This window comes from Felis catus, chromosome D2 (genome assembly GCF_018350175.1).
Source record: "Felis catus isolate Fca126 chromosome D2, F.catus_Fca126_mat1.0, whole genome shotgun sequence".
Taxonomy (NCBI): Eukaryota; Metazoa; Chordata; class Mammalia; order Carnivora; family Felidae; genus Felis; species Felis catus.
Window position 1 is genome coordinate 17573102 of NC_058378.1, and position 26247 is coordinate 17599348.

The 26247-nt window shown below is 46.5% G+C and overlaps 2 protein-coding genes across 8 annotated transcripts in view; one reads left to right on the plus strand and one right to left on the minus strand.

Annotated features, from left to right (window-relative positions):
- Positions 1-3940: 3940 nt before the first annotated feature.
- Positions 3941-22591, minus strand: LOC109496940 (protein ARV1). 2 transcript variants are annotated; one of them, XM_023240424.2, is made up of 5 exons: positions 22230-22589; positions 13760-13879; positions 10907-11060; positions 8074-8298; positions 3941-7029 (listed from the first exon to the last, which is right to left on the minus strand). In XM_023240424.2, the coding sequence occupies exons 1-5, from the start codon at positions 22437-22439 to the stop codon at positions 6887-6889; spliced, it is 852 nt and encodes a 283-aa protein (XP_023096192.1). In that variant the 5' UTR covers positions 22440-22589; the 3' UTR covers positions 3941-6886. The 2 variants fall into 2 exon arrangements, with proteins under 2 accessions (XP_023096192.1, XP_023096193.1); XM_023240425.2 differs by lacking the exon at positions 3941-7029 and adding an exon at positions 7455-7514 and having other exon boundaries at positions 22230-22591.
- Positions 22592-22608: 17 nt separating this feature from the next.
- Positions 22609-26247, plus strand: part of TTC13 (tetratricopeptide repeat domain 13) — a 79556-nt gene continuing 75917 nt past the window's right edge. For all 6 annotated transcript variants that reach the window (XM_023240418.2, XM_023240419.2, XM_023240420.2 and 3 more), the window contains exon 1: positions 22609-22984. In XM_023240418.2, coding sequence (XP_023096186.2) covers positions 22714-22984 — 271 coding nt within the window. In that variant the 5' untranslated portion in view covers positions 22609-22713. The remainder of the gene's footprint in view (positions 22985-26247) is intronic.

Consider the following 26247-nt stretch of genomic DNA (forward strand, 5'->3'; position numbering starts at 1 on the left):
AAAGGGTTAGGCTTCACGGGAGAATCCTATTCAAGCGTGGGAGGGCGAGGGTATTTGTATGTGTGTGGGGGCGACGTGGGGATGCTAGGGGGAGAGGGCTGTTATCAGCCAGGCAGTTTTGTGGCAGGCTGAAAATTGTCCCCCCGAAAACATCTGGCCTAAAGACAGAATCTCTGGAACTTGTGAATGTTACTGTGTTTGGAAAAGGCCTTTATAAAAGACATGATTAAGGATCTTGAGGTCACCGGAGTATCCTGGATTATCCAGGTGGGTCCTAAATGCCATCACAAATGGCCTTGTAAGAGATAGGCAGAGGGAGACCTGACACAAGGGAGGGGCAGGCGATGTGGGGCTGGAAGGGACATGGGAGAGACTTGGCCACAGCCTTGGAACCGCAGCAGCCACCCAGAGCTGGGAGAGGCAAGGGTGCATTCCCCCCTGTAGCCTCTAGAGGGAGCAGGGCCCTACCAACACCTGTGAACCTGAGGCCGGACTTTGTTCTTTCTGCATCTAGATTTGTGAGGGGACAAATATGTCGTCTTTAAAAAAAAATTTTTTTTAACGTTTATTTTTGAGAGAGACAGGGAGAATGCAATGGGGGCGGGGGCGTGGGGCAGAGAGAGAGAGGGAGATGCAGAATCCGGAGCAGGCTCCAGGCTCTGAGCGGTCAGCACAGAGCCCGATGTGGGGTTCGAACTCACGCACAGTGAGATCAAGACCTGAGCCGAAGTCGGGCTTTAACCGACTGAGCCACCCAGGCGCCCCTAAATATGTTGTCTTAAGCCCCCAAGCTTGTGGTAATTTGTTGCAGTGACCACAGAAAACTAACACACATTTCGGGGTACTGTTCGGTTCTTCCCCGCCTTTTCTATTTATGTGTGTCACCCGGGGACATCATCACTCAATCTGCTGGCTGAACACGACGTGCCAACTCCTCCAATGCATTCAGATACGTTTCCTGATGGGCTCTTGGAGTCATTTTAGTCCACAGACGTCTTCTAGGGTTAATATAAGGATAAAAGGACTTATTGATTATAAAGCCCTTAAAATAGTGCCTGGCTCCAGGTAAATATATACAGTGCTCAGCTCAGAGCTATATAAATATTTGTCAAGTCGGAATAAATAAATAGGATCCTGTTTGGGGTCCTGGGGTTCTTGCTTTTGTAGTGCTTTTCCTCTGTTGACTCTTCGGGAGCCAGAGAGCATTTTAAATTTAGTCTTGGGTTCATAACATTTCCCTTCAGAACGTGTGCCCAATGTTATAAGGAAAGGTTATGGCTAGATGTGTTACATACCAGAAAGAGACAATCCAAGTTTTAAGGCTCACAGCTGTCCCACGGAGAAAAGTCTATGGTAAAATGCTCCTCTCTGTCTACAGTGTCTTCCCTTGGAGACTAATATCTGAATCCAGTCCTAGGGGCTCCTGGGTGGCTCGGTCAGTTAAGCGTCTGACTCTTCATCTCGGCTCAGGTCATGATCTCACAGTTTGTGAGATCGAGCCCTGTGTTGGGCTCTGCACTGACAGTGAGGAGCCTGCTTGCGATTCCGTCTCTCCTTCTTTCTCTGCCCCTCCCCCCACTTGTTCTTTCTCTCTCTCTTTCAAAATAAATAAATATATAAACATTAAAAAACATCGATTCCTAGTCTATTTTTTTTTTTAAACTCTCTTGTTCTCGATTCCTAATTGTATTTGAAGAACAGAAAGTTACCCTTTCCTCAACAAGGGAAGATGGGACCATGCACCATCAGTCGGGGGTGAAGACCAGCACAGCCCCAGGGCCCTAGTTATGCTAGCAGAGGCCAAGGGCTTAGTCCCAACTCTGTCAGTTATCTGCTTGTGACCTTGAGCAAATCCCTTTACCAATCTAAGCCTCAGTTTCTTCATAGAAGACTGTGATTCAAAAAAATATCTGTAGGGGCGCCTGGGTGGCTCAGTCAGTCAGGCGTCTGACTTCGGACAGGTCATGATCTCACAGTTCCTGGGTTCGAGTCCTGTGTCAGGCTCTGTGCTGACAGCTCAGTGCCTGGGGCCTGCTTCAGATTCTGTGTCTCCCTCTCTCTCTCTGCCTCTCCCCCCATCAAAAAATAAACATTAGAAAACATTTTTAAAAATACCTAACTTTTCTGATCGATGCCTCTTTGTCTTATAAATATCTAAAAAAATGCCTTCTGTGACTCTTGTATTTGTGACAGTGCTTTTGTCCCAACTTAGTTCAAAGGGCTTCATTCACTTTGCTGAAGTCTTTTGACAAGACCACTGTCTATTTTCCATGTGCCTGATTAGTCTATATTGTGCTCTCATAAATTGGGCGCTTTCCTCTGGTTCTGGGTGATGTGAAACACTCCAGGGCCAGCGCTGGGGTCTGTCAGAGTAGCCACCGTGTGACCATAACCCATCAGACTGTGAGTAGGGGGCAGGTTTTCTTTGGTGGCTTGAATACATATACTTGCAATGAAAGCGGGGCTATCTGAAAGGGATTTGATTTTTATAGCTTCCAGTGGATTTGCATATAAATACCTTTTGCTGTCGTTGTGAGACCACATCTCGATCTTGCAGGGAAGGGGTGTCTTGGAAATCATAGGCGCCTTTCTAAAGCTCCAAGTACCACCGCTACCTTGTAACTTCCCAGTGTAACTAACTGAGTGATTCTGTCATCTCAGGACTCCTCATAGAAACAAACCTGAAAAGAAGTCAGGGAAAGATGTCACAACTGTAAAACGTAGGTGGTGGATATATGGGTTTTCACTGCAGAATCCTTGTAACTTTTTTGTATCGTTGAACTTTTTCATTAAAACATGTTGAAAAATACGTAGGGCTGCTGACAGGCGAGAAAGATGAACTCCGTGGGGTGGGGGAGAACTCATCACTAGTTCAAGCGCACCTGCCGGGCACCTGTGGGTGGCCTCTCTGCGGTGTTCCTGGAGTCTTACCCTTTCTCGGCTCGGCCCAAGGAGGATGTAATAACCAATATGTTGGATGGACTCCGAGTGCAGATTTGGATCAGATGGGTCTCCTCTGTAGTCTTCTACTATACCTTGCACAGCCTTTAGCTGACTCCGGCTCACCAACACCAAGGGTTTAAAATATATATATATATATATATATATATATATATATATATATATTTTTTTTTTTAAGTTTATTTATTTATTTTGAGAGAGAGCAAGCGGGGTAGGGGTCCGCACTGTCAGCACAAAACCCAATGCGGAGCTCGAACCCAGGAACCATGAGATCGTGACCTGAGCCGAAATGAAAAGTCAGATGCTCAACCGACTGAGTCACCCAGGCGCCCCTCAGGGAAAGGGTTTCGAATAGTTGTTTTCATAAAAATAAATACCTTTGTGGTGCTCAAGAAAGATTGGGGGTGTATCGAGTGTGGATTAAAAGATCATGATGTGTTCGTCTTCACTGACGAGCTGACAGGTCAAAGGTTCGAAAAGCTGTGACCAGCATATTACATTGTCATTTTTTTTCTACAGGCTCCATCCTATGGCTATTATGCAAGGTCATTCCAGTTGGTTTTACTTTTTACCTTGGCATCTTCTTTTTAGCGTTCTGTGTTGGTTTCATCATCCTCGGGATAAATTACAATTCCCGAGGCCCTCTGTTATCTGACCTTACGTAGCTTCCCGGGCTCATTTTTAAAACCCCCAGCACCCACGCTCCACCCAGTTGTGTGGGCTCTTCGGTTCCCTGCACATGTTACACTCTCTGCCCTCCAGGGCTTGGCATGCATGGTTATTTTCCCTCCAGGGACACTGGAAAGTTCCTTTCCTTTCCCCCTCCCTCAAAATCACAAACTGTGAGATCATGACCTGAGCTGAAATCAAGAGTCGGATGCTTAACCTGCTGAGCCACCCAGACGCCCCTGGGTTAGCCATTTTTAAACAGTAGCTTAGTCACAGGGGAAAATACTGAATTCATGAAAAATTCACAAAAGCTGTTTATTTTGACTTTATTAAGAGAAAAATACTTCTGTTGTTGTAAGAACACAATACTATTTTAAATACATTATTTACAGCCAGTAACTTACCATTTAAATTAAAAAGATATAAACATGTCAAAGGAACGAAACATGGATCTTTTATTAGGTGTGGATCATGGATTCACGTTCCTCCTCCATTTCCAGAGCTTCCCTGAAGTGGTCTACAAAGTAGGACTCTCCCCTTGTCCTATCCCTCATTCCCCAGGCAGCACCCCGGGCTCTGAGCTTGCCTGGGTCTGTGCCTATATGTGGTTCGGTTGTTTCTTATGGGGGCTATGTGGTAGTTTTGGGGGTTTCCGATGCCATAACCATAGCTTTCTTTTTCAGGAAGTGTATCCAAATCTTTGCGTCGCTTTGCTCAACAGAAATGAGGAGCTTGGTTTGTATTTTATGTCTTCTCTGTTGCAAGGGCAGTTGGTTGTGCCACAGATAATAAAGAACACAACTGTGGGCAGTAAAAGAAGTATGTAGGGTGACACATTCTGCTCAAAATCAACTCAACACATTCTTCTTGGGGCAGGCCCTGTACTTTGGGAAACATGCTATCTCCTCATGTATAAACCACCCAGTCTCTCCCAGAACCAACCTTTTACCCAGGCGGGGGGAGTCAGGCATAAACGCTTGGAATCGGAATAGAAGATGTGGACAATATAAAACATGAGGTAACGTAATAGGAGGACAATGGTTTTCCAACAGTTGTGAGGCAGGTGACTTTGTTTTCCTGACTGGAAATTACAGTGGATCGCGTGACCAGTGGAAGCACCTGGGGAAGTAGGACCAGAACAGTCTCCGGAAATCCTGGATACGACCGCTGTGGTGCTGGGCTGGGCCTTGGGGAGTGGGGGGGGGGGGGGGGGGTGAACGGGAGTGAGCCCACAGACTCGAGTTTTTGGAAAGCCTTCCTTCCACAGAGAAGCCAAGATGACTGACTCTATCTGGTTGGGCAGAGACGAGGCCACTCCAGGCCCCGGGGAGAGCAGAAGACATATGAGGAAGTGCGGAGGCTGTAATAGAAGATGGGGGTAGGAACACGTCTGCGGAGAACAAACTGGGACCGGAACACTGAGGACCACGCTTATGCTAAGAGAACATACAAAGTCGTTCCTCAGGAAGAGACAAGAACCTCCAGGGTCAGCAGTAAGAGACGAGGACAGACATGGAGGGACGCCACCACGGTGCGTGGCGCCGGTCTGGGTTGAGGGCCTGGGAGGAGGCTGTTGTAACCTTTCAGGCAGGAGACAAGAGCTGACCCGGGGTCTGAGTGAAAAGGGACGTTTCCAGAGGAAAGCTTTGGGCAAGGATTCTGTTTGGGTGGGTGCAGGGCGGTGAGCTGGAGTTCAGCTTCAGAGGTGAAGGCGGGGCCGTGCTGGCACTGCCTGGGAGGCAGTGGACGGGCAGAGGGAGCGGGCAGAGGGGCAAGCTGGAGGTGCTGGGTCTGGGAGGCCTACGTCCTAGGAGCTGAACGTGAACGGCAAGAGAGAGGAGAGAAGCTGAGGTCAGAGTCCCGGGGCTGGGAAGCCGGTGAACAAAAGACCGACAGAACGGGCGGCCGGTCTCAGAAGGAGGGGCTCTGGGTGAGCTTCCAGAGCAGAGCTAAGGGAGGAGTCTGACAAAGACCTGGCAACTGGCTTCCCTCTGATTTTTAGGAGGGCAGAGTCAGGAGACTATGGGAGAAAGTATGTCCTACAAAGAGGAAAGGCGGTGAAGAAGCAGGCTTGACCAGTTGTTCTAGAACAGACAGCTGTGCGGGTACGGTTTGCAGAGGGGAAGGAGCCAGGGCACGGGAGAGGACAATGAAAAGAGCTGTGTCTGAAGACCTGGAAAGGAAGAGCATTGGCTGAGCATGAGGGGAGACTGAGGCCACAGGAGGGAGGACGGCCTTTCCGCAGTGGAGAAGGTTCGGACCTGGGGTTCTCTCCCGCCACTTTTGTGCTTCCCTCGCCGCCTGCACCCCCACCCCCAAACCGGCCTCTGGGTCTGCTCCAGGCCCCCCGCGCGGCCAGCACAGGCTGCAGGGAGGGCCAGGCTGTGGGCCAGGAGACTGACTGTGAGCTGGGTGGGGGGGGGGGGGGAGAGGACGCTTCCAGGGAGCAAACAGCCCAGAGAGGAAGACGAGCACGGGTCCAGGACCAGAGGGAGGGAAGGAGGGAAGAAGGCAGGCGACCAAACGAGTTTTGAGCTGAAGAAGGAACAAAGCTCCAGCAATAGCGTAACCAGCTCGACTCTCAGCAACGGGAGGGCAGACTCGGGAGGCAGGAGCGTGGGGGAGGTTCACTGGAGGTGACCACGAAGGCAGAGGGGCATCACGGAGGTCCAGCTGAGGTTCTGTGCACGCGCAGCGCTGGCCTCATGGGGAAGACGGCCGCGGAGTCACCCCAACGGCTCGAATGAGGCGCGGCTGGCAGAAAGGCAAGGAGCTGATGGGTTCGGGAACTAATGGGGATGAACTGGCAGCTGCCTACATTTGCAGGTGGGTAAAAAGCGAAGCAAGGCCGGTCAGAAGTGGAGGTGGAGGGAAGGTGAAGAGGCAGCTCACAGCAGGGCCCGTGGAAGGGAGGATGAGGGACTGGGGCGGGGTGGGGGGGACAGCGGCCAATGGGGCAGATTTCGGAGTCAGGTCCCGCTACAAGTGACATGGCGTGCCGGTGTCAGAGAGGCGGAGAATAGGGCCCCAGGAAGCAGCAAAGCACGGATGTGGATGTCCTTGACCTAAAGTGAAGGACCCAGAGAGATGTGCACTGAAGTCCTCGGGGGGGTGGGGGGGGGGCGGCCGAGGTGACCCAGAGGCAGTCAGGGGCTGGGTCACGTAAGGGCATCTACGGATTCTGCGATGGCGTTGGTCTCATTTGAGGAGGACGCCCGTCTGCGTGTGTGAATGCTAAGAGGCTTTTGTACCCTCTTCAAAAGTCTTGAGATTTATAGATGGTGCAATCACTTCCCACGTCCCATTCCATCCTCTGGAAGAAGTAGACCATGGTGCTTTCCACCAGTAAGCCACTAAAGATGGCCAGAAAGGAGAGCTTTCGGCTGATATTCAGGGTCACTGGGAAAGAACAGACAACTAGTAAGTCCTTAAGAGTTTAAGTGATGTCAGCATGTAAAGTACGTGGCATTCTGAATGGAACTCTTTCGTAAAGCTGTTTTTGAGAAAAATCTCTATTTGTTCTTATTAACTGGTGCTGTTATCCTCTCCCACTTTTTAAAAATCTACGGACCTCTGGAGAGAAACAAAGCATGTGCCGATAACAAACACACGAAGTTTCTCCTCCTGAAATCAAGACACAGATTTCCATGAATACTGAGGGAGAAAATTAAGAACAGATTTTAAGGTTATAAAGAGATCGACAATGGGGCGCCTGGGTGGCTCAGTCGGTTGAGCGACCGACTTCAGCTCAGGTCATGATCTCGCGGTCCGTGAGTTTGAGCCCTGCATTGGGCTCTGTGTTGACAGCTCAGAGCCTGGAGCCAGTTTCGGATTCTGTGTCTCCCTCTCTCTCTGACCCTCCCCCGTTCATGCTCTGTCTCTCTCTGTCTCAAAAATAAATAAATGTTAAAAAAAAAAAAAAAAAAAAGAGAGATCGACAAAACAAAACAAAAACAAACAAACCCGGAGACAAACAGAGAGTTTAACAGGAAGCATTACGATAAAAGGTATCAGGTAGCAGCCTCATTTAAAATAACCCTTCTTTCTCACAACGGATGGGGAAAATGAAGACCCCCAAGGCTGCTCATCCCTTCTTTGGTGTGGCAGGAGCTGTGCTTCCTGGCTTGACGACTGCCCCGCCACGTACATTTGGACAAGTCATCCGCAAAGCGGAGGGTAATAACGGCTGCCCTACTAACCCCACGGCACTGAGATGTTGCACATGAAGGCACTTTGAGCACTAAAAAATACCACGTGGTTAACGTGAACAAATACCGACTACGCGCTCTGAATAAGGCATTAGAGGAGTGCCAGGCCCTGTTATTATTATTCTATGAAGAATTCCAGAGTTTAACAGGTTTGGCAAGAGCGTGTCGGAGGCGCAAGGCTTTAAGCTTGTGTGTGGGCTGAACGCGGAGGAGACAGGATAAAACATAAACATACCTCTGATTGCCTGAAAATTGGATGTAAGGACAAATACTTTGATGAGTCTGAGGCACAGGGATGTGTAGTCGTGCTCCCAAATGACGGCTGGAATCAGCAAGAGTTTTCCGTAGCTCGACAACAATAATGCTTTCAGCAGCAAAATGAAGTCGGGTTTTTTTTTCGCTGTCGTCGGTCGTTCTACCCACAGGAAAGTAAAGATGCCAGTAAAAAAGGCAGCTTGTTCTAAGGAGGGAACGGAGGACAAACACATGAATGTCCCGATCTGAACCATATCTCTCTAAAACCAAATAAGCCACAATTCCAAAATACAACTTACCGGCTGACTTCATTAGAATTGCTTTATCGAGATCAAATTTTCTTTTTCCTCCCTCCTTCTTTTTTCTTTTCTTTTTTTTTTTTTTTAATAAGCCCCTGCCTTTTGTGTCAAATCCTGCTGGTATGATTTCAGAAACATAGTTCAACAGTTCTTTCGTGGAGTATTTCATCACCCACCGAAGCAAAAGTCAGTCCGTTAGGATTGTGATCATCGGCCCTCTGAAGCTCTTTCTAGGAAGTAAGACTCTGTTTAGGTATTTTCAGTGTTCGAGGCCTCCACAGAAAGAATAATACAGGAATATGGAGGTTTTTTTAAGTCCGAAAGACGGGACCCAGCCTAAGAATTGCATATGAAGATGTTTTTCTTTGCTCATTCTTCCACTATTTATTGAATACCTAGTATCTACAAGATTTTGAATACTGTTATCTAAATTTAAAACTTCCTTAATTCATGTTAACAAGCTTTCTGAGTGCAATTCCTTATCCTTCCAGAAAGTATTCATAGAGTCCAGTACAGGAGAAGCCACAGTTCCACTGGGTCCACAGAACAGAGCACGGGCTGTTCTATTCCCATTAACTAGGATTTTAACATTTCTTTTAACTGTGGTATTATTTTTGTTCAGACTCTTAGTCCTCTGATTACCCAGCTGCATACGTTTTGAGTGATCTGTCCCTAATTCTATTTTTTCCCATAAGCTATGTTATGTACGTTTCTGCAGAATCTGGTTTTTCTGGAACACATGTGTCATCTTATAGGAGAGACAACTGTATCCTTCCTAAAATGTTTTATAACCAAACAGAGTCAAACTAAAGAGGTTCCAAACATAGGTGATTAGAATCAAAAATAATTTTGGCCGGTCGACCTACATGACAGGGACACCAAGGGCTTGTCAACTGCAAAGATCTGCTCAAACAGGCTCATCTTATAGCCTCAGATTTGGACCAAAAAAGTAATAAAAGCAACAAAGAATTCCTTAACAACAAGAACAATCTAATAGTGGGTCGTCTCCTGTTGCTGGAGATACTCAAACAAAGCTAGATCATTTTGCAGAGCTGAGGGAAGGATTTCTAGCACTGGAGAGAAGGGTGGACCAGATAACCTCCACATCTATCTAACTCAGAACTTGAGAGATTTATGTGTTTGCACCAGCCCTTGGGCTCTGCACAGTCTTTCACAAGACAGATACTATGAGGCTTTCATGGATCAGCCGGGTTCAGGAGGACCTCACCTGCCTACAGAGGGCTGCACGGAGAAAACACCAGACGGGGAGCCCGGGGAGCCACCTGTCTCGGTGCTGACACTAAGCTGCGGTGGGATTTTGGGGAAATCATTGCCTTCCTGCTTCTATGTCTCCACGGGAGAACCTAACCTATCTACCAAAGAGGATGGTTGTGAACATTAAGTTGATAAAATCGTAAAAGCAGTGTTTAAATTATAAAATGCTATATTTATGTAGGGCATTTTTTAATAACCGATTTTAGGGGGTCAGAACCTAATAGTGGATTAAAAAAGTAACAGTAGGAAAAATTTCTGAGTGTCAAAATATCCACTATAGAGTAGGTGCTACAGCAATTCTGAACTATTTGAAAATAAGCCTGGTTTATTTTTTATATTAAAAATTACGGGCACACGGGAGCTTATCCTCAGAAATTTTAAGAGGTTTTGCTTTAAAGCTTAAAATTACATTAGGTTCTAGTTCCTGGCGTAGGCAACGTTCTCAAGGATGTTTTTAATATTATTATATACGTTTGCGAATTCTTAAAATGTAAATTTTAAAACCTCAGAAACGGATGAGAGGACCAAGGAAGTGAGAGCAAACAGAGAAGAAAATGGGACAAAAGAGGACACACAGTCCAGGAATATGACACTGCAGTGCACTGGAGACTCAATATTGCTAAAACAATATTTCATTATAACCAAAGAGTTTTAGAAGCAGAGCATGGAAGCCTGTAAGTAAGAAAACAGTGGCAGAAATTAATTCAACACAATTCTGACCTCAGTCACAAACTCGAATTCTGGAGAAAAGCAGTTCCTTGAACTTAAGGAACTTGGGACAGGAGTCACTTTTCCTGAATGCAGTCAGAGAAAGAACAAGTTTTCCCTATTAAACAGGTTGCATGAGTTCAATGCAATTAGCACAACACATTGGATAAGGTCTGGCCATTATCAGTCTGTTTTAATAAAGATGAGACCTGGGGAGTCTTTCAACTGGACAATCAGAAATTAAATTTAAGAGTTTTATCGACGATGGTATGCCTCAACATATTTTACGAAACTCTCTAATCTGATAAACCTAACCATTTCCGTAACAGATGTGTGGTAACAAATAAAAAAGCAAGCAAGCACATAATTTAGACAAACTCATCTAGCAGCTTAGCAGTAGAGCTGAACGTTCAAGTCTCAAGTCCTATGTTAACCCCCTCCTCTTACCAATGATTAAGCCCACCCACTTCACTTGTGATCAGAATAGTGGGGACTAGTTGGCTGAGAACAGAAAGCGTGGCTTCTTCGTACCTAGAGAAGCAATTGCGAACATTCTATAGAAATCCCACTCCTTGGCATATCTGATGAAGTCGTTGGGATCAGTGTTCTGGTTTGAATCTTGAAGCTGCCACCATCTCAGGTACGCTTCGCAAAGCAAACAAAATATGCAGAGTTTCCCGTGCATCTGGTAGCCAAAAAGACAATGCCATTTACTGGGTAGAGAAACACCTAATTACACGTAATATCGAGTAGGCACAGACGTAGCTAAGTACTTGTGGTTTTGAAGAACCTCCCATCCCACAGCTTTTCAAATTCAGGACTGCCCGGTTAAGTGTGTAATTGTGTTGCCTGTAAACCCAATGGCTCTTCATCAGCAATGACCATCAGAATCACACGGGGAGATTTTTCAGATTGCAAATGTCGAGGCCCCAGTCCTGACTCAGAATCTTGGGAAGTAAATCCTACACATGCAATTTTGAAACAGTCCTGGGGGCAAGGCGGGATTCTGATGTACGCCCTTCGCTAAGAAATACCGCTCTAAAGAGTAGTCCACCCTTCACACTCTATTTTCAGCATCTGTCCTATACACAGAATCAAGCACAGAATTCACGTGACTCGTGGATAGGCAGAAGCAGCAATGAGGACACATTTTAACCTGAAGATTCCATCATACCACATAGGAAACTACTATTCTGAACATAAATTTTTATTTCTATTTTATTTATTTTTAAGTTTTAAGTTTTTTTTAAATGTTTACTTTCATTTATTTTATTTTTTAATTTATTGTTTAATTTACATCCTAGTTACCATATAGTGCAACAACTGATTTCAGGAGTAGATTCCTTAATGCCCCTTACCCATTTAGACCATCCCCCCTCCCAGAACCCCTCCAGCAACCCTCTGTTTGTTCTCTGTATTTAAGAGTCTTTATGTTTTGTCCCCTTCCCTGTTTTTATATTACTTTTGCTTCCCTTTCCTTATGTTCACCTGTTTTGTCTCTTAAATTCCTCATGTGAGTGAAATCATAGGATAGTTGTCTTTTTCTGACTAATTTTGCTTAGCATCATACCCTCCAGTTCCATCCACGTAGTTGCAAATGGCAAGATTTCATTCTTTTTGGTTGCCGAGTAATACTCCATTGTATATATGTACCACATCTTCTTTATCCATTCATCCATCGATGGACATTTGGGCTCTTTCCATTCTTTGGCTACTGTTGATAGTGCTTCTATAAACACTGGGGTGCATGTGCCCTTTCGAAACAGCACACCTGTATCCCTTGGGTAAGTACCTAGTTGTGCAATTGCTGGGTCATAGGGTATTTCTATTTTTAATTTTTCGAGGAACCTCCATACTGCTTTCCAGAATGGCTGCACCAGTTTGCATTCCCATCAGCAGTACAAAAGAGATCCTCTTTCTCCCCGTCCTCGCCCGCATCTGTTCTGAACATAAATTTTTAAAAAATGGCCCTATGCTGGATGAGTGTCAATTAATATATGGAAAAAACAGTAATTAAAAGGTAGAAATTTTTAAAGCTGCAAGTTCTAAAGAGTCTGAAATTTGGGCAAAAATAAAAATTATCAGGTAACAAGAATCGGCTTTTTACAACATGTTTCTCCTGGGGTGCCTGGGTGGCTCAGTCGGTTAAGCGTCCAACTCTTGGTTTCAGCTCAGGTCATGATCTCACGGTTTGTGAGTTTGAGCCTTGCCTCAGGTTTCTGTGCTGACAGTGTGGAGCCTGCTTGGGATTCTCTGTCCCTCTCTCTCTCTCTGCCCCTCACTCTCTCAAAATAAATAAACTTTTTTTTTTTTTAATTTTTTTTTTCAACATTTATTTTTTTGGGACAGAGAGAGAGCATGAACGGGGGAGGGGCAGAGAGAGAGGGAGACACAGAATCGGAAACAGGCTCCAGGCTCTGAGCCATCAGCCCAGAGCCTGACGCGGGGCTCGAACTCACGGACCGCGAGATCGTGACCTGGCTGAAGTCGGACGCTTAACCGACTGCGCCACCCAGGCGCCCCATCAAAATAAATAAACTTTAAAAAATAAAATAAAACCCATTACCCATTGGACTTTCTATATCAATATAAAGTGGGGAAAAGAAAGTGTGTGCAAATGCAATGCAGTCCCAGGATAGCTATCAGTGTGGGTTTCTGAGGTTCTTCTAGTTGGCACAGTGGTTCTCCTGGCTGCACTTCAGAATTACCTGGGGGTTTTAAGAAATACTGATGCCTGAACTCATCCCCAAAGATTCTGATGTAACTGATTCTGGGCGAGGCCTCGGCTTGGAAGGATGAACTGCTATCCACCCTCTCTCTCCCAGGTGATTCCATTGTGTACCAAAGGTTGGGAATCAATGCTCTAGCAATTTAAAAACTGCCCTGGTTATTTTTTTATTTTTTTTCAATATATGAAATTTATTGTCAAATTGGTTTCTGCCCTGGTTATTTAACGTGGGGGAGGGGAAGGAATTCCCTCAACAGGATATAAAATGTAATACATTGTATTAAAATATTTCTCTTTTAATGGTCGCGTACTTCCTCTAGCTATATTTCTCTCCTTACCTGGATATATTTAATTTTATTCTGGTAGAAATAACTGGTATCTGTTTCAAAAGGAAACCCACTAAAAGGCAATACAGATTATAGTTTTTCAACTTCCTCCCAGTGAGCGTATTCTTAAATATTCACTAAACATTGTGTGCCTTGTTTATCAATGCCTGCTATTTCTAGAAACTTCCAGACACTGCTGAGATAAAAGACCCATGCTTAATAGACTTTCTTTTTAAAATAACGTTCTTTAATTCCGTTCAAATTATTCTTTAAAAATGCAAGAGCATTATCAAGTAAAATTAGAAAATAAAAAAAATTAGCACAACTTACGTTTATTTTAGTATTGAAAAGAATATGTCTGTAGGCCTGGGCTTTGCATAAAATAGCATTAATCAAGATGATAACAGGATCATACTCGATATATTTGTCTACAGGTTTCTGGCAGGATTTCTGAAATAATGCAAGATAATATTAGAACAAGCAAACTCATACATTCTGAAATCTTAAAGGATTCTGAACTAGCAGAGTCTATTTGGGACTTGTATAGCAATAAGGACATGTCAGCATTTATTTAAATTAACTTCTCTTCAGATACAAAATGTTCACATAAGCTCTGGTTTCAGAAATGACTAAATACAATCTTCTAGGCTAGAAATATTAATCTTTTTAAAAAAATATTTTCTTAATGTTTTTATTTGAGACAGAGAGAGACAGAGCATGAGCAGGGGAGGGGCAGAGAGAGAGGGAGACACAGAATCCGAAGCAGGCTCCAGGCTCTGACCTGTCAGCACAGAGCCTGATGTGGGGCTGGTACTCACTGTGAGATCATGACCTGAGCTGAAGTCGGATGCCTAACCGACTGAGCCACCCAGGCACCCCAGAAATATTAATATTTTAATCTCATATGTAAGGAAGCTAAAAAAAATTTGATTTTTTTAGAAAATATTTTCTTAGTGTTTATTTCTGAGAGATTGAGAGAGAGAGAGCACGAGCGAATGAGCAGGTGAGGGGCAGAGAGAGAGGGAGACACAGAATCTGAAGCAGGCTCCAGGCTCTGAGCTGTCAGCACCAAGCCCGACGTGGGGCTCGACTTCTTGAAATAGCGAGATCATGACCTGAGCTAAAATCGGACACTTAACCAACTGAGCCACCCAGGCGCCCCAAAAATATTTGATTTAAAGACTGGATTAGGCAGAAAAGTATCCCAGAAAATGCTTTCAATTTTTAGGAATTGTTATAAAATAAAGAAATACATTTATAATGTACTTCCATTGATAAACTGTTGCCTATTGGCTAGATGGCCACCAACTCTGCGGTTCTTGAAACATGACTTGGAGAAAGGGGTTCAGAAAAGTAACCCTGCACGCGGAGCTTCTGAGAGCTAAAAGCAAGTAAAGAATGTGGCAGATACTGAGAAGCTCTCCCCCCCCCCCCCAATTAACATTGAGAATATGGGAGGAAAATGCTCTTTCTCTGATGAACAATGGTGAAGACGCTGGAAAATGCTGAGCTATACATAAGCAAATGGAGTGCAGCTTGGTTCCAGGTTACCGGAAGCAAGACACCTGGGCTCTCAGTAATTCCTACTACATTAACTTTTTTGGACACAGGTGATTACAATGTTATCAAAGTCCAACACCGGCAGAACACATAACACCGTGTACAAGAATGAGTTCATCAGAGGGGTGCTTGGGTGGCTCAGTCTGTTAAGCGTCAGGTCATGATTTCACGGTCCGTGAGTTTGAGCCCTACATGGGGCTCTCTGCTGTCAGCAGACCCCGCTTTGGATCTTCTGTCCCCCCTCCCTCTGCCCCTTCCGCATGCATGCTCTCTCTCAAAAATAAATAAACATTAAAAAAATTTTTTTCAATAAAAAATATTTTAAAAAAGAGAACAAGCTCATTAGAAATGTGACATTTCAAAGAGTTTTAGTTACAAAGTTGAGTTAAGGCAACTGTTCTAATGGCTACAATTCAAACATAAAACATTTTGAAATTCTGAGAAGATAAAATAAAAATGGAAGTGATGGATATGCAAACATACTGGGATGGCCTTTTAATTACATCAAAGTGCTAGGGAAAAAAATGAAGCGCATTGAAAGATATCGACCCCGCATTCCGAAGGTAAAGAAAAACCACTTCCGACTGAAAGAGTTTCTCCACTTCATTCGTGTCATTTAAAAAAATTTTTTTTTCAACGTTTATTTATTTTTGGGACAGAGAGAGACGGAGCATGAACGGGGGAGGGGCAGAGAGAGAGGGAGACACAGAATGGGAAACAGGCTCCAGGCTCTGAGCCATCAGCCCAGAGCCTGACGCGGGGCTCGAACTCACGGACCGCGAGATCGTGACCTGGCTGAAGTCGGACGCTTAACCGACTGCGCCACCCGGGCGACCCTCATTCGTGTCATTTACAAGAAACGCGTATGTTCTTAAGTCATCAAGTGAACCAATGAAGAGAGACGTGCTATTACCTCATTTAAATACGCCTAATCACACCGAGGCATAAGATGTTAACGATTTCACAGTTTTTCAGCTGGGCAAAGAGTAAGCCAGTGTCTAGACAGAAGCCGCGGAATCAGGCATCCTATATTCATGACGAAGAGCTGTTTTCTAGACACCCTCCCTCTGCTGCCCATGGGCAAAACACCTCTCTACAAACAACACTGGAGATCCTACTGCATCGTAAAATGGAACCACTGGCTGGTCAAGGGTCTTATCTCTGTCCGTTACAAGTTCCCTCAAGGGCACCTGGGTGGCTCAGTGAGTTAAGCGACTGCCTCTTGGTTTCAGCTTAGGCCATGATCTCACGGTTCGTGGGTTCAAGTCCCATGTCAGGCTCTGCGCTGACAGCACGGAGCCTGCTTGGGATTCTCTCTCCCTCTGCGCCTCTCCCTCTCCTGCTTGTTCTCTCTCTCTCTCTCTCTCTCTCTCTCTCGCTCGCTCGCTCTCTCCCAAGAATAAACAAATAAAACTTTAAAAAAAAGTTTCCTAAAACCCGTGCGTATGGAGGCGGCAGTGCAAGTCGAGCTGAGCCAGGATTTGGACAATTTTTGGGAGGAAGTGGCAGAAGACAGCAGCCCAGTTTTCCCTTTTACAATCACTTGGCCGACAAATGTGTCTGTCGCGGCCACAGCGTTCATTGCAACAGCTCTCCCAGCCATTTCTATGGACCAAGCACTTCCAGGATGCTAGATACTCCCCTTGAGATGTCAGTCTCTATCCTCAAGGACCTTACAGTTTAGAAGAGGATGCATAAGCACGCTACTGCAAGCGCTACAATGGAAGGGACACAGGGTGACATGAATCCCCGTAGGAGGGGCGGCTCCTGGTGTCACATGCCCTGTGATGTGCTACGCCCACCTTCCCTTCCTAGCATTCTGAGTATTTTACAAGCACTGAAAGTTCATTAGAGCCCGCTGGTTCCCTCCCTATCAGGTTAAGCCTAATTTGTCCTTGTTCTGCCTCTGCTACTTGCTTCTCCCACGAGGGATCCCTCCACCTTGAATGCAAGGAGGAAACCCACACAGGCACAAAACAAACACACAGTAAAACACCCTAGTGGCAGGCGGCTACGTTTAGATTATGTTTTCTTACTCTGGCAAAATCGTTCCGCTCCCTTTACTACTGACTGGACGAGTATCGCGAAAGAGAAAGTTGTCCTCTGAGAAATCCGTAAGCACAAGGGACTATGCACATCCCGGAAACGCAGATATTTCCGCCACCTCTATGTTACCATGGATACGAATTACTTTCTGCTGCTATGTTCTTCAGTGCCCTGGGAAATCACCTCTCCTTCAGCATATAAGCTGGCCAATATTTTATGAACGTTCTTGCTACTTCTTCCTCCCCATCATCTCTAGGGCCGTCCCCTTCCCCACTCATTCTCAAACCTGTTCCGTTTTAGCTCCACAATCAGCAAAACATGTATCTTAAAACTGGAGCCCCCTAGACTTGAAGCTCCTCAGGGTTAGGATACCCTCTCATCCATCTCTGCATCCATCCAGCATGTAAGGGTGGAGGCTCCATACTGTTCGCACTGAACAGAACTCAAACTTGTGAGGATCTCAGTGGAGTCTTGTCTTGTCACCATCATGAACCTATCAAGTATCTGAGCACACAAAACAATCTGGGCACTATAGGATGTCAAAAGCACTGTATCTTTAAGCCTACTTATAAGAAACCGTGAAAAGCTGAAGGAGAGGGAGTGGCTAAACGCAAGTGACATGCTTCCATTAGATGGAGAAAAATTCGGGAGACACAGGGGCAAGCTGCGGGGGACGGCACTGGAGATGTAAGAGCAAAGGGAAGGGAGGTAAGGATGAGAAATACAGGTAGGAGATCAGGCTGAGTATATTGCTGGTAGCCAAGGGATCGAAGCATGCATGAGTTACCAGCTTATAGCAACTGTGGCTATTTTTCCAGAACAAATAGCCTGATGTGTAAAAACTGTTTACTTTTTACCCTCACGACTTGGAGGGCCTTTAAAAAATTATTTTGCAATTTAATTTTCAGAGTCCAGCATCAACGAAGTGATTTTTCCTAAATAATGCTACTATGCAGGGGCGCCTGGGTGGCTCAGTCGGTTAAGTGTCCGACTTCGGCTCAGGTCACGATCTCACGGTTTGTGGGTTCGAGCCCCGCGTCGGGCTCTGGGCTGATGGCTCGGAGCCTGGAGCCTGTTTCTCAGCGTCTGTGTCTCCCTCCCTCTGCCCCTCCCCTGTTCACACTCTGTCTCTGTCTCTCTTGAAAATAAATAAACATTAAAAAAAATTTTTTTTTAAATGCTACTATGCATATTACTATGCATTATCATGATAAAGGAGATTACCCACTCTTATCTCATCAGGAAATGGCTGTGTACAATAATGTACTGTACCACCATTCATTACCCCAAATATAATTCTAAAATCTGTCTCCTAGGTGAGAGGGGCCGATGTTGGGGGAACGGGTGGGCAGCCAGACGAGGGTGCAGCGGCTGACCTAAACAGCTATCCAATAATTATTTTCCATAAAATTACTTTCCATAAATAAGGTATAGAGAAGCCAGCATCTGATGATTAGGAAAAGGATTTTGTTAGTTTAATGCCAAGAATTTTAAAAAATAGAGATTAATTTATATTATATATAATAATTTATGTTATATATATTATATTATTAAAGATTGCTAACTTTAGTTAGATGGTTATGTGGTTGTCATCTTTAAGACAGATGACTTGGGGCGCCTGGGTGGCGCAGTCGGTTAAGCGTCCGACTTCAGCCAGGTCACGATCTCGCGCTCCGTGAGTTCGAGCCCCGTGTCGGGCTCTGGGCTGATGGCTCAGAGCCTGGAGCCTGTTTCCGATTCTGTGTCTCCCTCTCTCTCTGCCCCTCCCCCATTCATGCTCTGTCTCTCTCTGTCCCAAAAATAAATAAACGTTGAGAAAAAAAAAAAGACAGATGACTTAATTGTGCCAGTCCAAAAATTATTAAGTTTAGATCCCATATAACTTAATATTCTCTCCCTTGTACTAGGATGGACAAGGATATCACCATCTAAAAACATAGAAATGGCTCGTTCATTCAACAAATATTTATTGCATACTTACTATGTGTCAGGCACTGTTCTGGATGATCTAGCTACATTAATGAATAAATTATATGTAATCTCTTGTGTAGCTTGTATTTCAGCGGGAAGAGACAAGCAATAAATAACAAATAAGTCAGTTTTATAGAATATTCAAAGATGACAGGTGCTATGGGAAAGATAATGCAGGGAGAGGTGATAAGGCATACCAGACCTGGCAGGGGGAACCACAATTTGTAATAGGGTGGTCAGAATAGACCTCTCTGAGAGGCCAATAAAAATACTTGAAGGAGGTGAGGGAATTAGCCATGTCAGATCCTGACAGAAGAGTGTTCCAGGCACAGTGCAAAGGCCCTGAGGAAGGAACTTGCCTGGTTTAAAAGCTATCTGGAGGCAGGGGTGCCTGCCTCCAGTTGGTTGAGCATCCAACTCCTGATTTTGGCCCAGGTCATGATCTCATGGTCGTGGGACTGAGCCATGTGTTGAGTTCCATGCTGACAGCACGGAACCTGCTTGGGATCCTCTCTTTCTCCCTCTCAAAAAAAACCCCCCAAAAACCAAAACAACAACAATAACAAAACTATCAGGAGGCAATGAAACTGCCGTAGAATAATGGAGAGTAGCAAGAGACTACATGAGCCTTATAAACCAGTGCAAGGATTCTGACCTTAATTCTGAGTGAGATGGAAAATCACTGGGAAGTTTGAGAAAACTTCAATTTTATTTTATTTTTTAGTTATTTATTTTTTAAGTAGGCGCCATGCCCAACATGCAGCTTGAACTCACAATCTGGAGATGAGGAGTCTCATGCTCTACTGCCTGAGCCGGCCAGGTGCTCCTCTACCTTACATTAAAAAAAAATTTTATATGTTTTAATTTATTCTCGCGAGAAAGAGAGACACAATGTGAGCGGGGGAGGGGCAGAGAGAGAGGCAGACCCAGAATCGGAAGCGGGCTCCAGGCTCCGAGCCGTTGGCATAGAGTCCCACGCGGGGCTCGAACTCGTGAACCACGAGATCGTGACCTGAGCCCAACTCAGATGCTTAATCGACTGAGCCACCCAGGCGCCCTGTCTAACTTACATCTGAAAAGGAACACTTTGGCTGCTGTGTGAAGAGGCTCAAGACGTTCAAGGGCGCTACAGGTTAAGAATTATGACAATAATCCCAGTGAGACATGATGGACCAGCGCTGTAGCAGTAGAGGCGGTGAAAAAACAGTGGATTCTGAACACGCTCTGAAGGCAGAATTAACAGGACCTGCCGAGCACCCGAATAAGGAAATAAATGCGGGAGAAAGGAATCAAGGATGACTCCAAACTTTTTTGGTCTTAGGAACTAACACGGAAGAGCCGCCATTAACTGTGAACGTTTGAGATAACTAGAAATCTCCAACTGGAGAAATCAAGTCGTTAGTTGGACATTTGTGTTCTGGAATTCAAGGAAGAGGTTCAGGCTAGAGGTTCAAACTTGGGAACTGTCAGAGTGTAGATGGTCTTTAAAGCCATGAGCCAGAATGAGCTCTTCAAAGGAGAGAGTGTAGACAGAGAAGAGGCCCAAGAACTGAGCCTCACGGTTAAGAGGTGAGGCAGGTGACACAGAACCAGAAAGGAGATTGAGAGGAAACAGCCAACAAGGTAAGAAAACTGGAAGAGCCTGGTGTCCTGGCAAGTGCACGCAGCGTGTCCAGGGGAAAGTAATAAGGTCAAATGTTGCTGACAGTTCGCTGAGAATAGACTATTGGATTTAGCAAAGCAGAGGTCTGTGATCTTAAGAACAGTTTCTAGTGAAATGCTGGGTGGGAAGAAAGTGTGTCTGAAGAAGATTCAAGAGAAACTAGGAAAGGAAATCGAGATAGCAATTAAAAATATCTCTTAAAGGACTTTTGCTGTCAAAGGGACGGGGAAAAAGAGCGGGAGCCCAAACAAAGGAGGAAGTGGGGTCAAGTTGTGTGTGTGTGTGTGTGTGTGTGTGTGTGTGTGTGTGTGTGTTTAAATTAAGGAAAGACTGTACACGTATCGGTGGAATGATCCAGTGGAGAGCAGAAGATTATTGTCACAGCGATGTCCCTAATGGAAGACGACAGGGACATCTAGTGCACATGTGCACATTGGTTTTGGACAGGTATACTGAACAGTTCATCCATCCTAACAGCAGGGAAGACAGAGCATATGAATAAAGGGTGCCAGGAATGGATTTATGTGGTTGCAAAGCTTGTGGAAGGGCTCAGCAAAGAGGGCAGCATATGTGGGGAAACTTGAGGAGCGAAAAGTTGTGGGAATGGTGCATGGATTAGTGAAATGCAATATGTTGGTCAGATGGTATCATGGGCTACATGAGGTTGGTGGTCATGAATTTAGGTGTTTTCTTCCTCAGTGAAATACAGCTGCAAGGGTACAGATGAGAGAATATGCTGGACTCAACCAGGGTTGCAATTTTGCCAAGTGACACTTGAGACAGGAACAGTGATCATGTCGGACAACAGATTAAATAGGTACACATTCCTACTTTGTCTGCTCCCTTGTGTATTAACACCAGGCCATGTTTTCCGAATGAGGATTATTACTAGCAAATCATCAGATCAGAAATGGGACAAAAACCTACTGACTGCCTACTATGCGGCTGGTTCTTTGCTAATACCGCAAAAAGAACCTCCAATTTTGTGACTTTTTAAACATAAAAAGTCCCGTTAACTTGTCATTTTTGGTTTTTGTGTCACCAACGTCCAACTTAGTGCGTTGCACACAACACAAACTATACATTCGATCATCGCAAAGGATGAACCCGACATAAAGTGTTCTAGGAAAATTTAATACAGGTTATGGAGTGTACGGATGATAACATTTACCCGTGCAAGGGTGAACAGCTAAAATTTAAAGAGTTTGGGCGTGAACTCAAATGTCAACATAATCCGATTTTTAAATTTCTCTGCACAACGCCTACATCCATCTCCATTCGAGAATCCGTCCGCCGCGTTAGGTCTCACCAGCAAACACGACGGGTATGAGAAAACCACTGCAGGGTAGTGAGTTCTTTAACACTATGGATAACCGCGAAGTCTCGACTGACTCCGGACAGGAATGTCAAGTATTAAACTGAAGACTGTATTACAGGAGCCTGAAACTCGTTGATTTTTCTGCCCTAAAACGCTGACATACATATCCCACTGCCTCTCATGGTCCCCAAATCCCGCCACGCCATTTTCTTCCCCAGGACACCCCACGCCTGGCAACTCACGCAGATGGTTATCTTCAGCACTCCGTGGTTATAGTCTCGGTACAACTCCTTGGCCTCTTGGTTGCATTCGATGCACCTGTACTGGCAGGAGGCCGAGGCAGCAGTGGGAGTGGGAGTAGCTGCAACCCCATCGGTGTTCCCCTTGCCCGCGACCACCCCTTCTGCGTTGCCCTTGCCTGGCCGTAGCCCATACCGCCCACCGGTGCCCATTTCCACGCAACTGCAGCCGAGAACTTCCGATTCAGTGGCGGGGAAAGACGTCAGACATCAGACCGGAAAGCCTGTCCCGTGCGGTGCTTGCTGGGATTCGTAGTCTCAGCCTCGGAAAGGGGACTCGCGGCTGGCCGAGCTGGGACTACAACTCCCAGCAGGCAACGCCACACCCCTTCCCTCCCCCTTGCCACGGCCCACCTGCCCGCCGCGGGTTAAGGCTGGGAGGCCGCAGCGTGCGGCGAGGGCTGCCGCACATGCGCCTTGAGGAAAGATGGCACCTGCCGGCTGCTGCTGCTGCTGCTACTGCTGCTGGGGCGGCGCTGTGGCCGCCGCGGACGCCGCCCGGCGCGTCCTGGTGCTGCTGTTGCTGGGGGTCCTGTCCGTCGGGCCGCGCCCGGGCGCGCTGGCCACTGAGCACTACTCGCCGCTGTCCCTGCTCAAGCAGGAGCTGCAGCATCGGCAGCAGCAGGAGGCCCAGGCAGGCGGCGGCTGCAGCCCGCAGTCCGGGGACTGGGGAGACCAGTACTCGGTCGAGTGCGGCGGTGAGTGGGCGGCGGGCGGGCGTCCGGGTCGCCCGGGGCCGCGGGGACGGCGGGGCCGTGGGGACGGCGGGCTCCCGGGGGCCGATGTGCGGGCGGCCCGGGCCTCGCCGCCGCCGGCCGCGGTGCGGCGTGTGCTCCTGGGGGAGCCGGCTCGGCGAGGTGTCATCCTGGGGCCGCTTCCCGCCGCTCGCACCCACGCCGCTGCGCGCCCTTCTCTGGTAGCTGCCGTGGGGAGGGTGGTGAATAGAGAAAAGAGCTGACAGCATGTTCCTGGGGACCAGGGCGGTCTCTTCGGAGTTGCAGCAATTGTCGAAAGGGTGGAGGAGGAGATGGCAAGTGGCCTGGGGCAGCCCCGGTTCCCGCTCTGTGCCCCACGGTTGCCGAGGGAGCGAGGGAGGGGAAAACGGAAGGACGGAGGAGGACCGGGCCCAGTGGGGGGCCCGCGCCCGGAGTGGGGGTCGTCTGGCCCTTCTTAGGCCTGGAAATCAGGTTCTCTGACCTGGGTTTGATGTCTTGTATTAAACATTATCTCTCCAAATTCGATCCCTGGAAGAAAGAAGGGAAGACAAGAGTAAGCCTATTTTTTCTGCTCGATGACATCTTGCTTCCAGTTATTTAAGATTGACCTGTGACCTGTCCGGTATCTCCCAGTGAGTAAGAGGGCCCCGCAGGCCTTCAGCCTGTGTAAGTCAGAGCCGGGCGTATTGGAACGAGGCCATCTCATTGATTAAGTTGGGCGCTTTTGCCCTCAATTTAGTAAGTCATGGCAGATGCCTTAGGGGCAAATATATGCTTGTGGTTTTTTGTTTTGACATTTCCATCGGATCTTTTCACCCTTCAGTCCCCTCCCCTTCCTTTCCTTTTCCTCTTCCCCCTAATTCCCTCAAGGCTTGCTTTTGAAAGCTCTAGGTCTACCTAATTCACTAGAAGCTGGCTGGTGGCTTTTACAGCCTGGACAGCTGTGTTCTTGAACATTGTGTAACTGGGAAGACAATAAGCATTTTTTAGTTGAGAGATGTCAAGATTAGCACACTCTGATTTCCTTTTAGCACAATCTGACTCCCTTGAGGAAGTCTCACTCATTGACTTTGTTTTGTAGTGGGCCTTGGCTAGTAACAGCGTAAAAAACTCGGCGGGCATTGTATAGTGGGAAAAGAATGGCTTTTTACCTCTGTGGCTTCCTGTGACTCTGAACAAGTTAATTGCTTGTCTTGGCAAGCGAAATTGCCGCCTCTGTAAATTGAAGACACTGTTACCTAATTACCGGGTTTCATTTTCTTCACAAGAGCGCTGCGGGGAAAGTGAGAAATAGGCAACATAATATGGAGTGCTTGCCGTATGCCAGGTGCTGTCGTAAGAGTAGGTTGGTTAGCCTATTTTCTTAAGTCTTTTGGAACACCCGTCACTACCTCATTGAATGGTAGCTCCTTTTCCTCAGATGAGGAAACCGCGACACGGTGCAATCATCACTTTCCTGCGGGCCCACCGCTGTAAAGGGACGAGGCCAGGTGGTCAGGCTCCAGACAAAGCTTTGTCTTAGACACTAAGTCATTATAGGTAGGAGAACACATCTGTAGTGAGTGCTTGCATATAGGACGTGTTATGTAAATCTTCATTTCCCCTTCCCTTGTATGGTCATGTGATGCTCACTGGCTCAAGGAGACACAGATTCTAGGCAGTAGAAGTTAGAAATTGATTTATATTATGAAATTGATTGATAGTATTGATCTAGGTGGCTCATTTCACTCCATGGCTTATGCCAGTCTTTGGAGTCCCTATTTGGGCCAACTCTGACCTGTATTATGCTTTTCCCCTAGGTAATATAAGTTTTCATGAACCGGGCGTTCGGAGGAGTTTTCCTGTCCATTCTACCATTCCCTCATAGGTGGAAACCATCATCCAGAGTTCTTTGCGTCAAAGGATGAACGCAATCTTAATGAGGCTTTAAGCATAATTTGTCAGATGTTTCAGTTTTTCATTTATCTCCCCCCATGAGGTTTCTTAGTACTTGGTTTCTTAGTTTGGCATTCCACATGTGCTGTTGGAAATGTGTGGCATGAGTCTTTGAGCCAGCCTCCCCTGGGGTGACGTGAATGTCCCGCAGTTGCTGACAGGCGCCGAAGTCACTTGGCTGCTGCTGCTGTTCCCAGTTAATAATTCCCAAAGGCAACTGCTTATGCTTCTTGGCACTCCAGCTGTGGGACGTGACAGGAGCCATCTCTGTCATGGTAGAGACTCCCCAAATGTCTCTCATTTCTCCCTCTTCATTTTGGACGAGTAGGTAGAAGCTGGACCCTGTGAAACTGCCCCATTCCCTCACTGTCCTAAGAAGAACAGATGTGGGAACAAATTCAGGATTTACAACTAATCATATCATAGCCCAGAGGTTCTGAATCCAGAACCCCTTCCGATCAACAGAAAGGTCTAGATAAGTGCCAGGATCCAGAACGAATCAGTTCTTGAGAGCCTCACCATCCATTCATCACGTCATCATCACTTGCTGGCCTTTCCAGCCACGAGCCTGTCCGTGTCAAGCCAGTCCGTATGCAGAGGACAGACACAGAAGCACCGCCACTTTTCAGAAGCCTTCCCACAGCTTTCGGATTCAAGGCTGAATTGACACCTGCTTGGGTCTAAATCTGCACACCTTCCAATGAGCTGTATGGGTATTCTCATAAGACCGAACCCCCAGTGATTACAGGGCCAAAGACAATATGTGTCTTCCTATGGTGGGAGCCCATAGGTCTGAACAGCGCACTGGCAATGGCTGATTGTGCTGTGTGGACCACCATCAAATGGAATCCAGTGCCCTGGGATCAGCCTCGAGCTCAGTGGGCTGAACCCCATCGAGGTCCAGCTGCACAGATAAGCATAGATGACTGGGGCACCAGCGGTCTCAGCCTGACTTTGCTGTTCCCAGGCCCCCTTCAACTTTCTCCCCTGGCACGTTTTTGTATTTTATTTGAAAAACATGTATAGCCACAAACGTCAGGTCATCTGTTTTCCTGTGGGAAAAATAATCTTTTTTAAAAACGTGAACGCTGTAATGTACATATTTTTCAAATAAAAATCAATTTCCCGGGGCACCTGGGTGGCTCAGTCGGTTAAGCATCTGACTTTGGCTCATGTCATGATCTCATGGTTCATGAGTTTGAGCCCCGAGTCGAACTTAGCACTGACCGTGCAGAGCCTGCTTCAGATTCTGTCTCTGTCTCTGTCTCTGTCTCTATCTCTGTCCCTTACCCCCCCACCCCACAGTATCT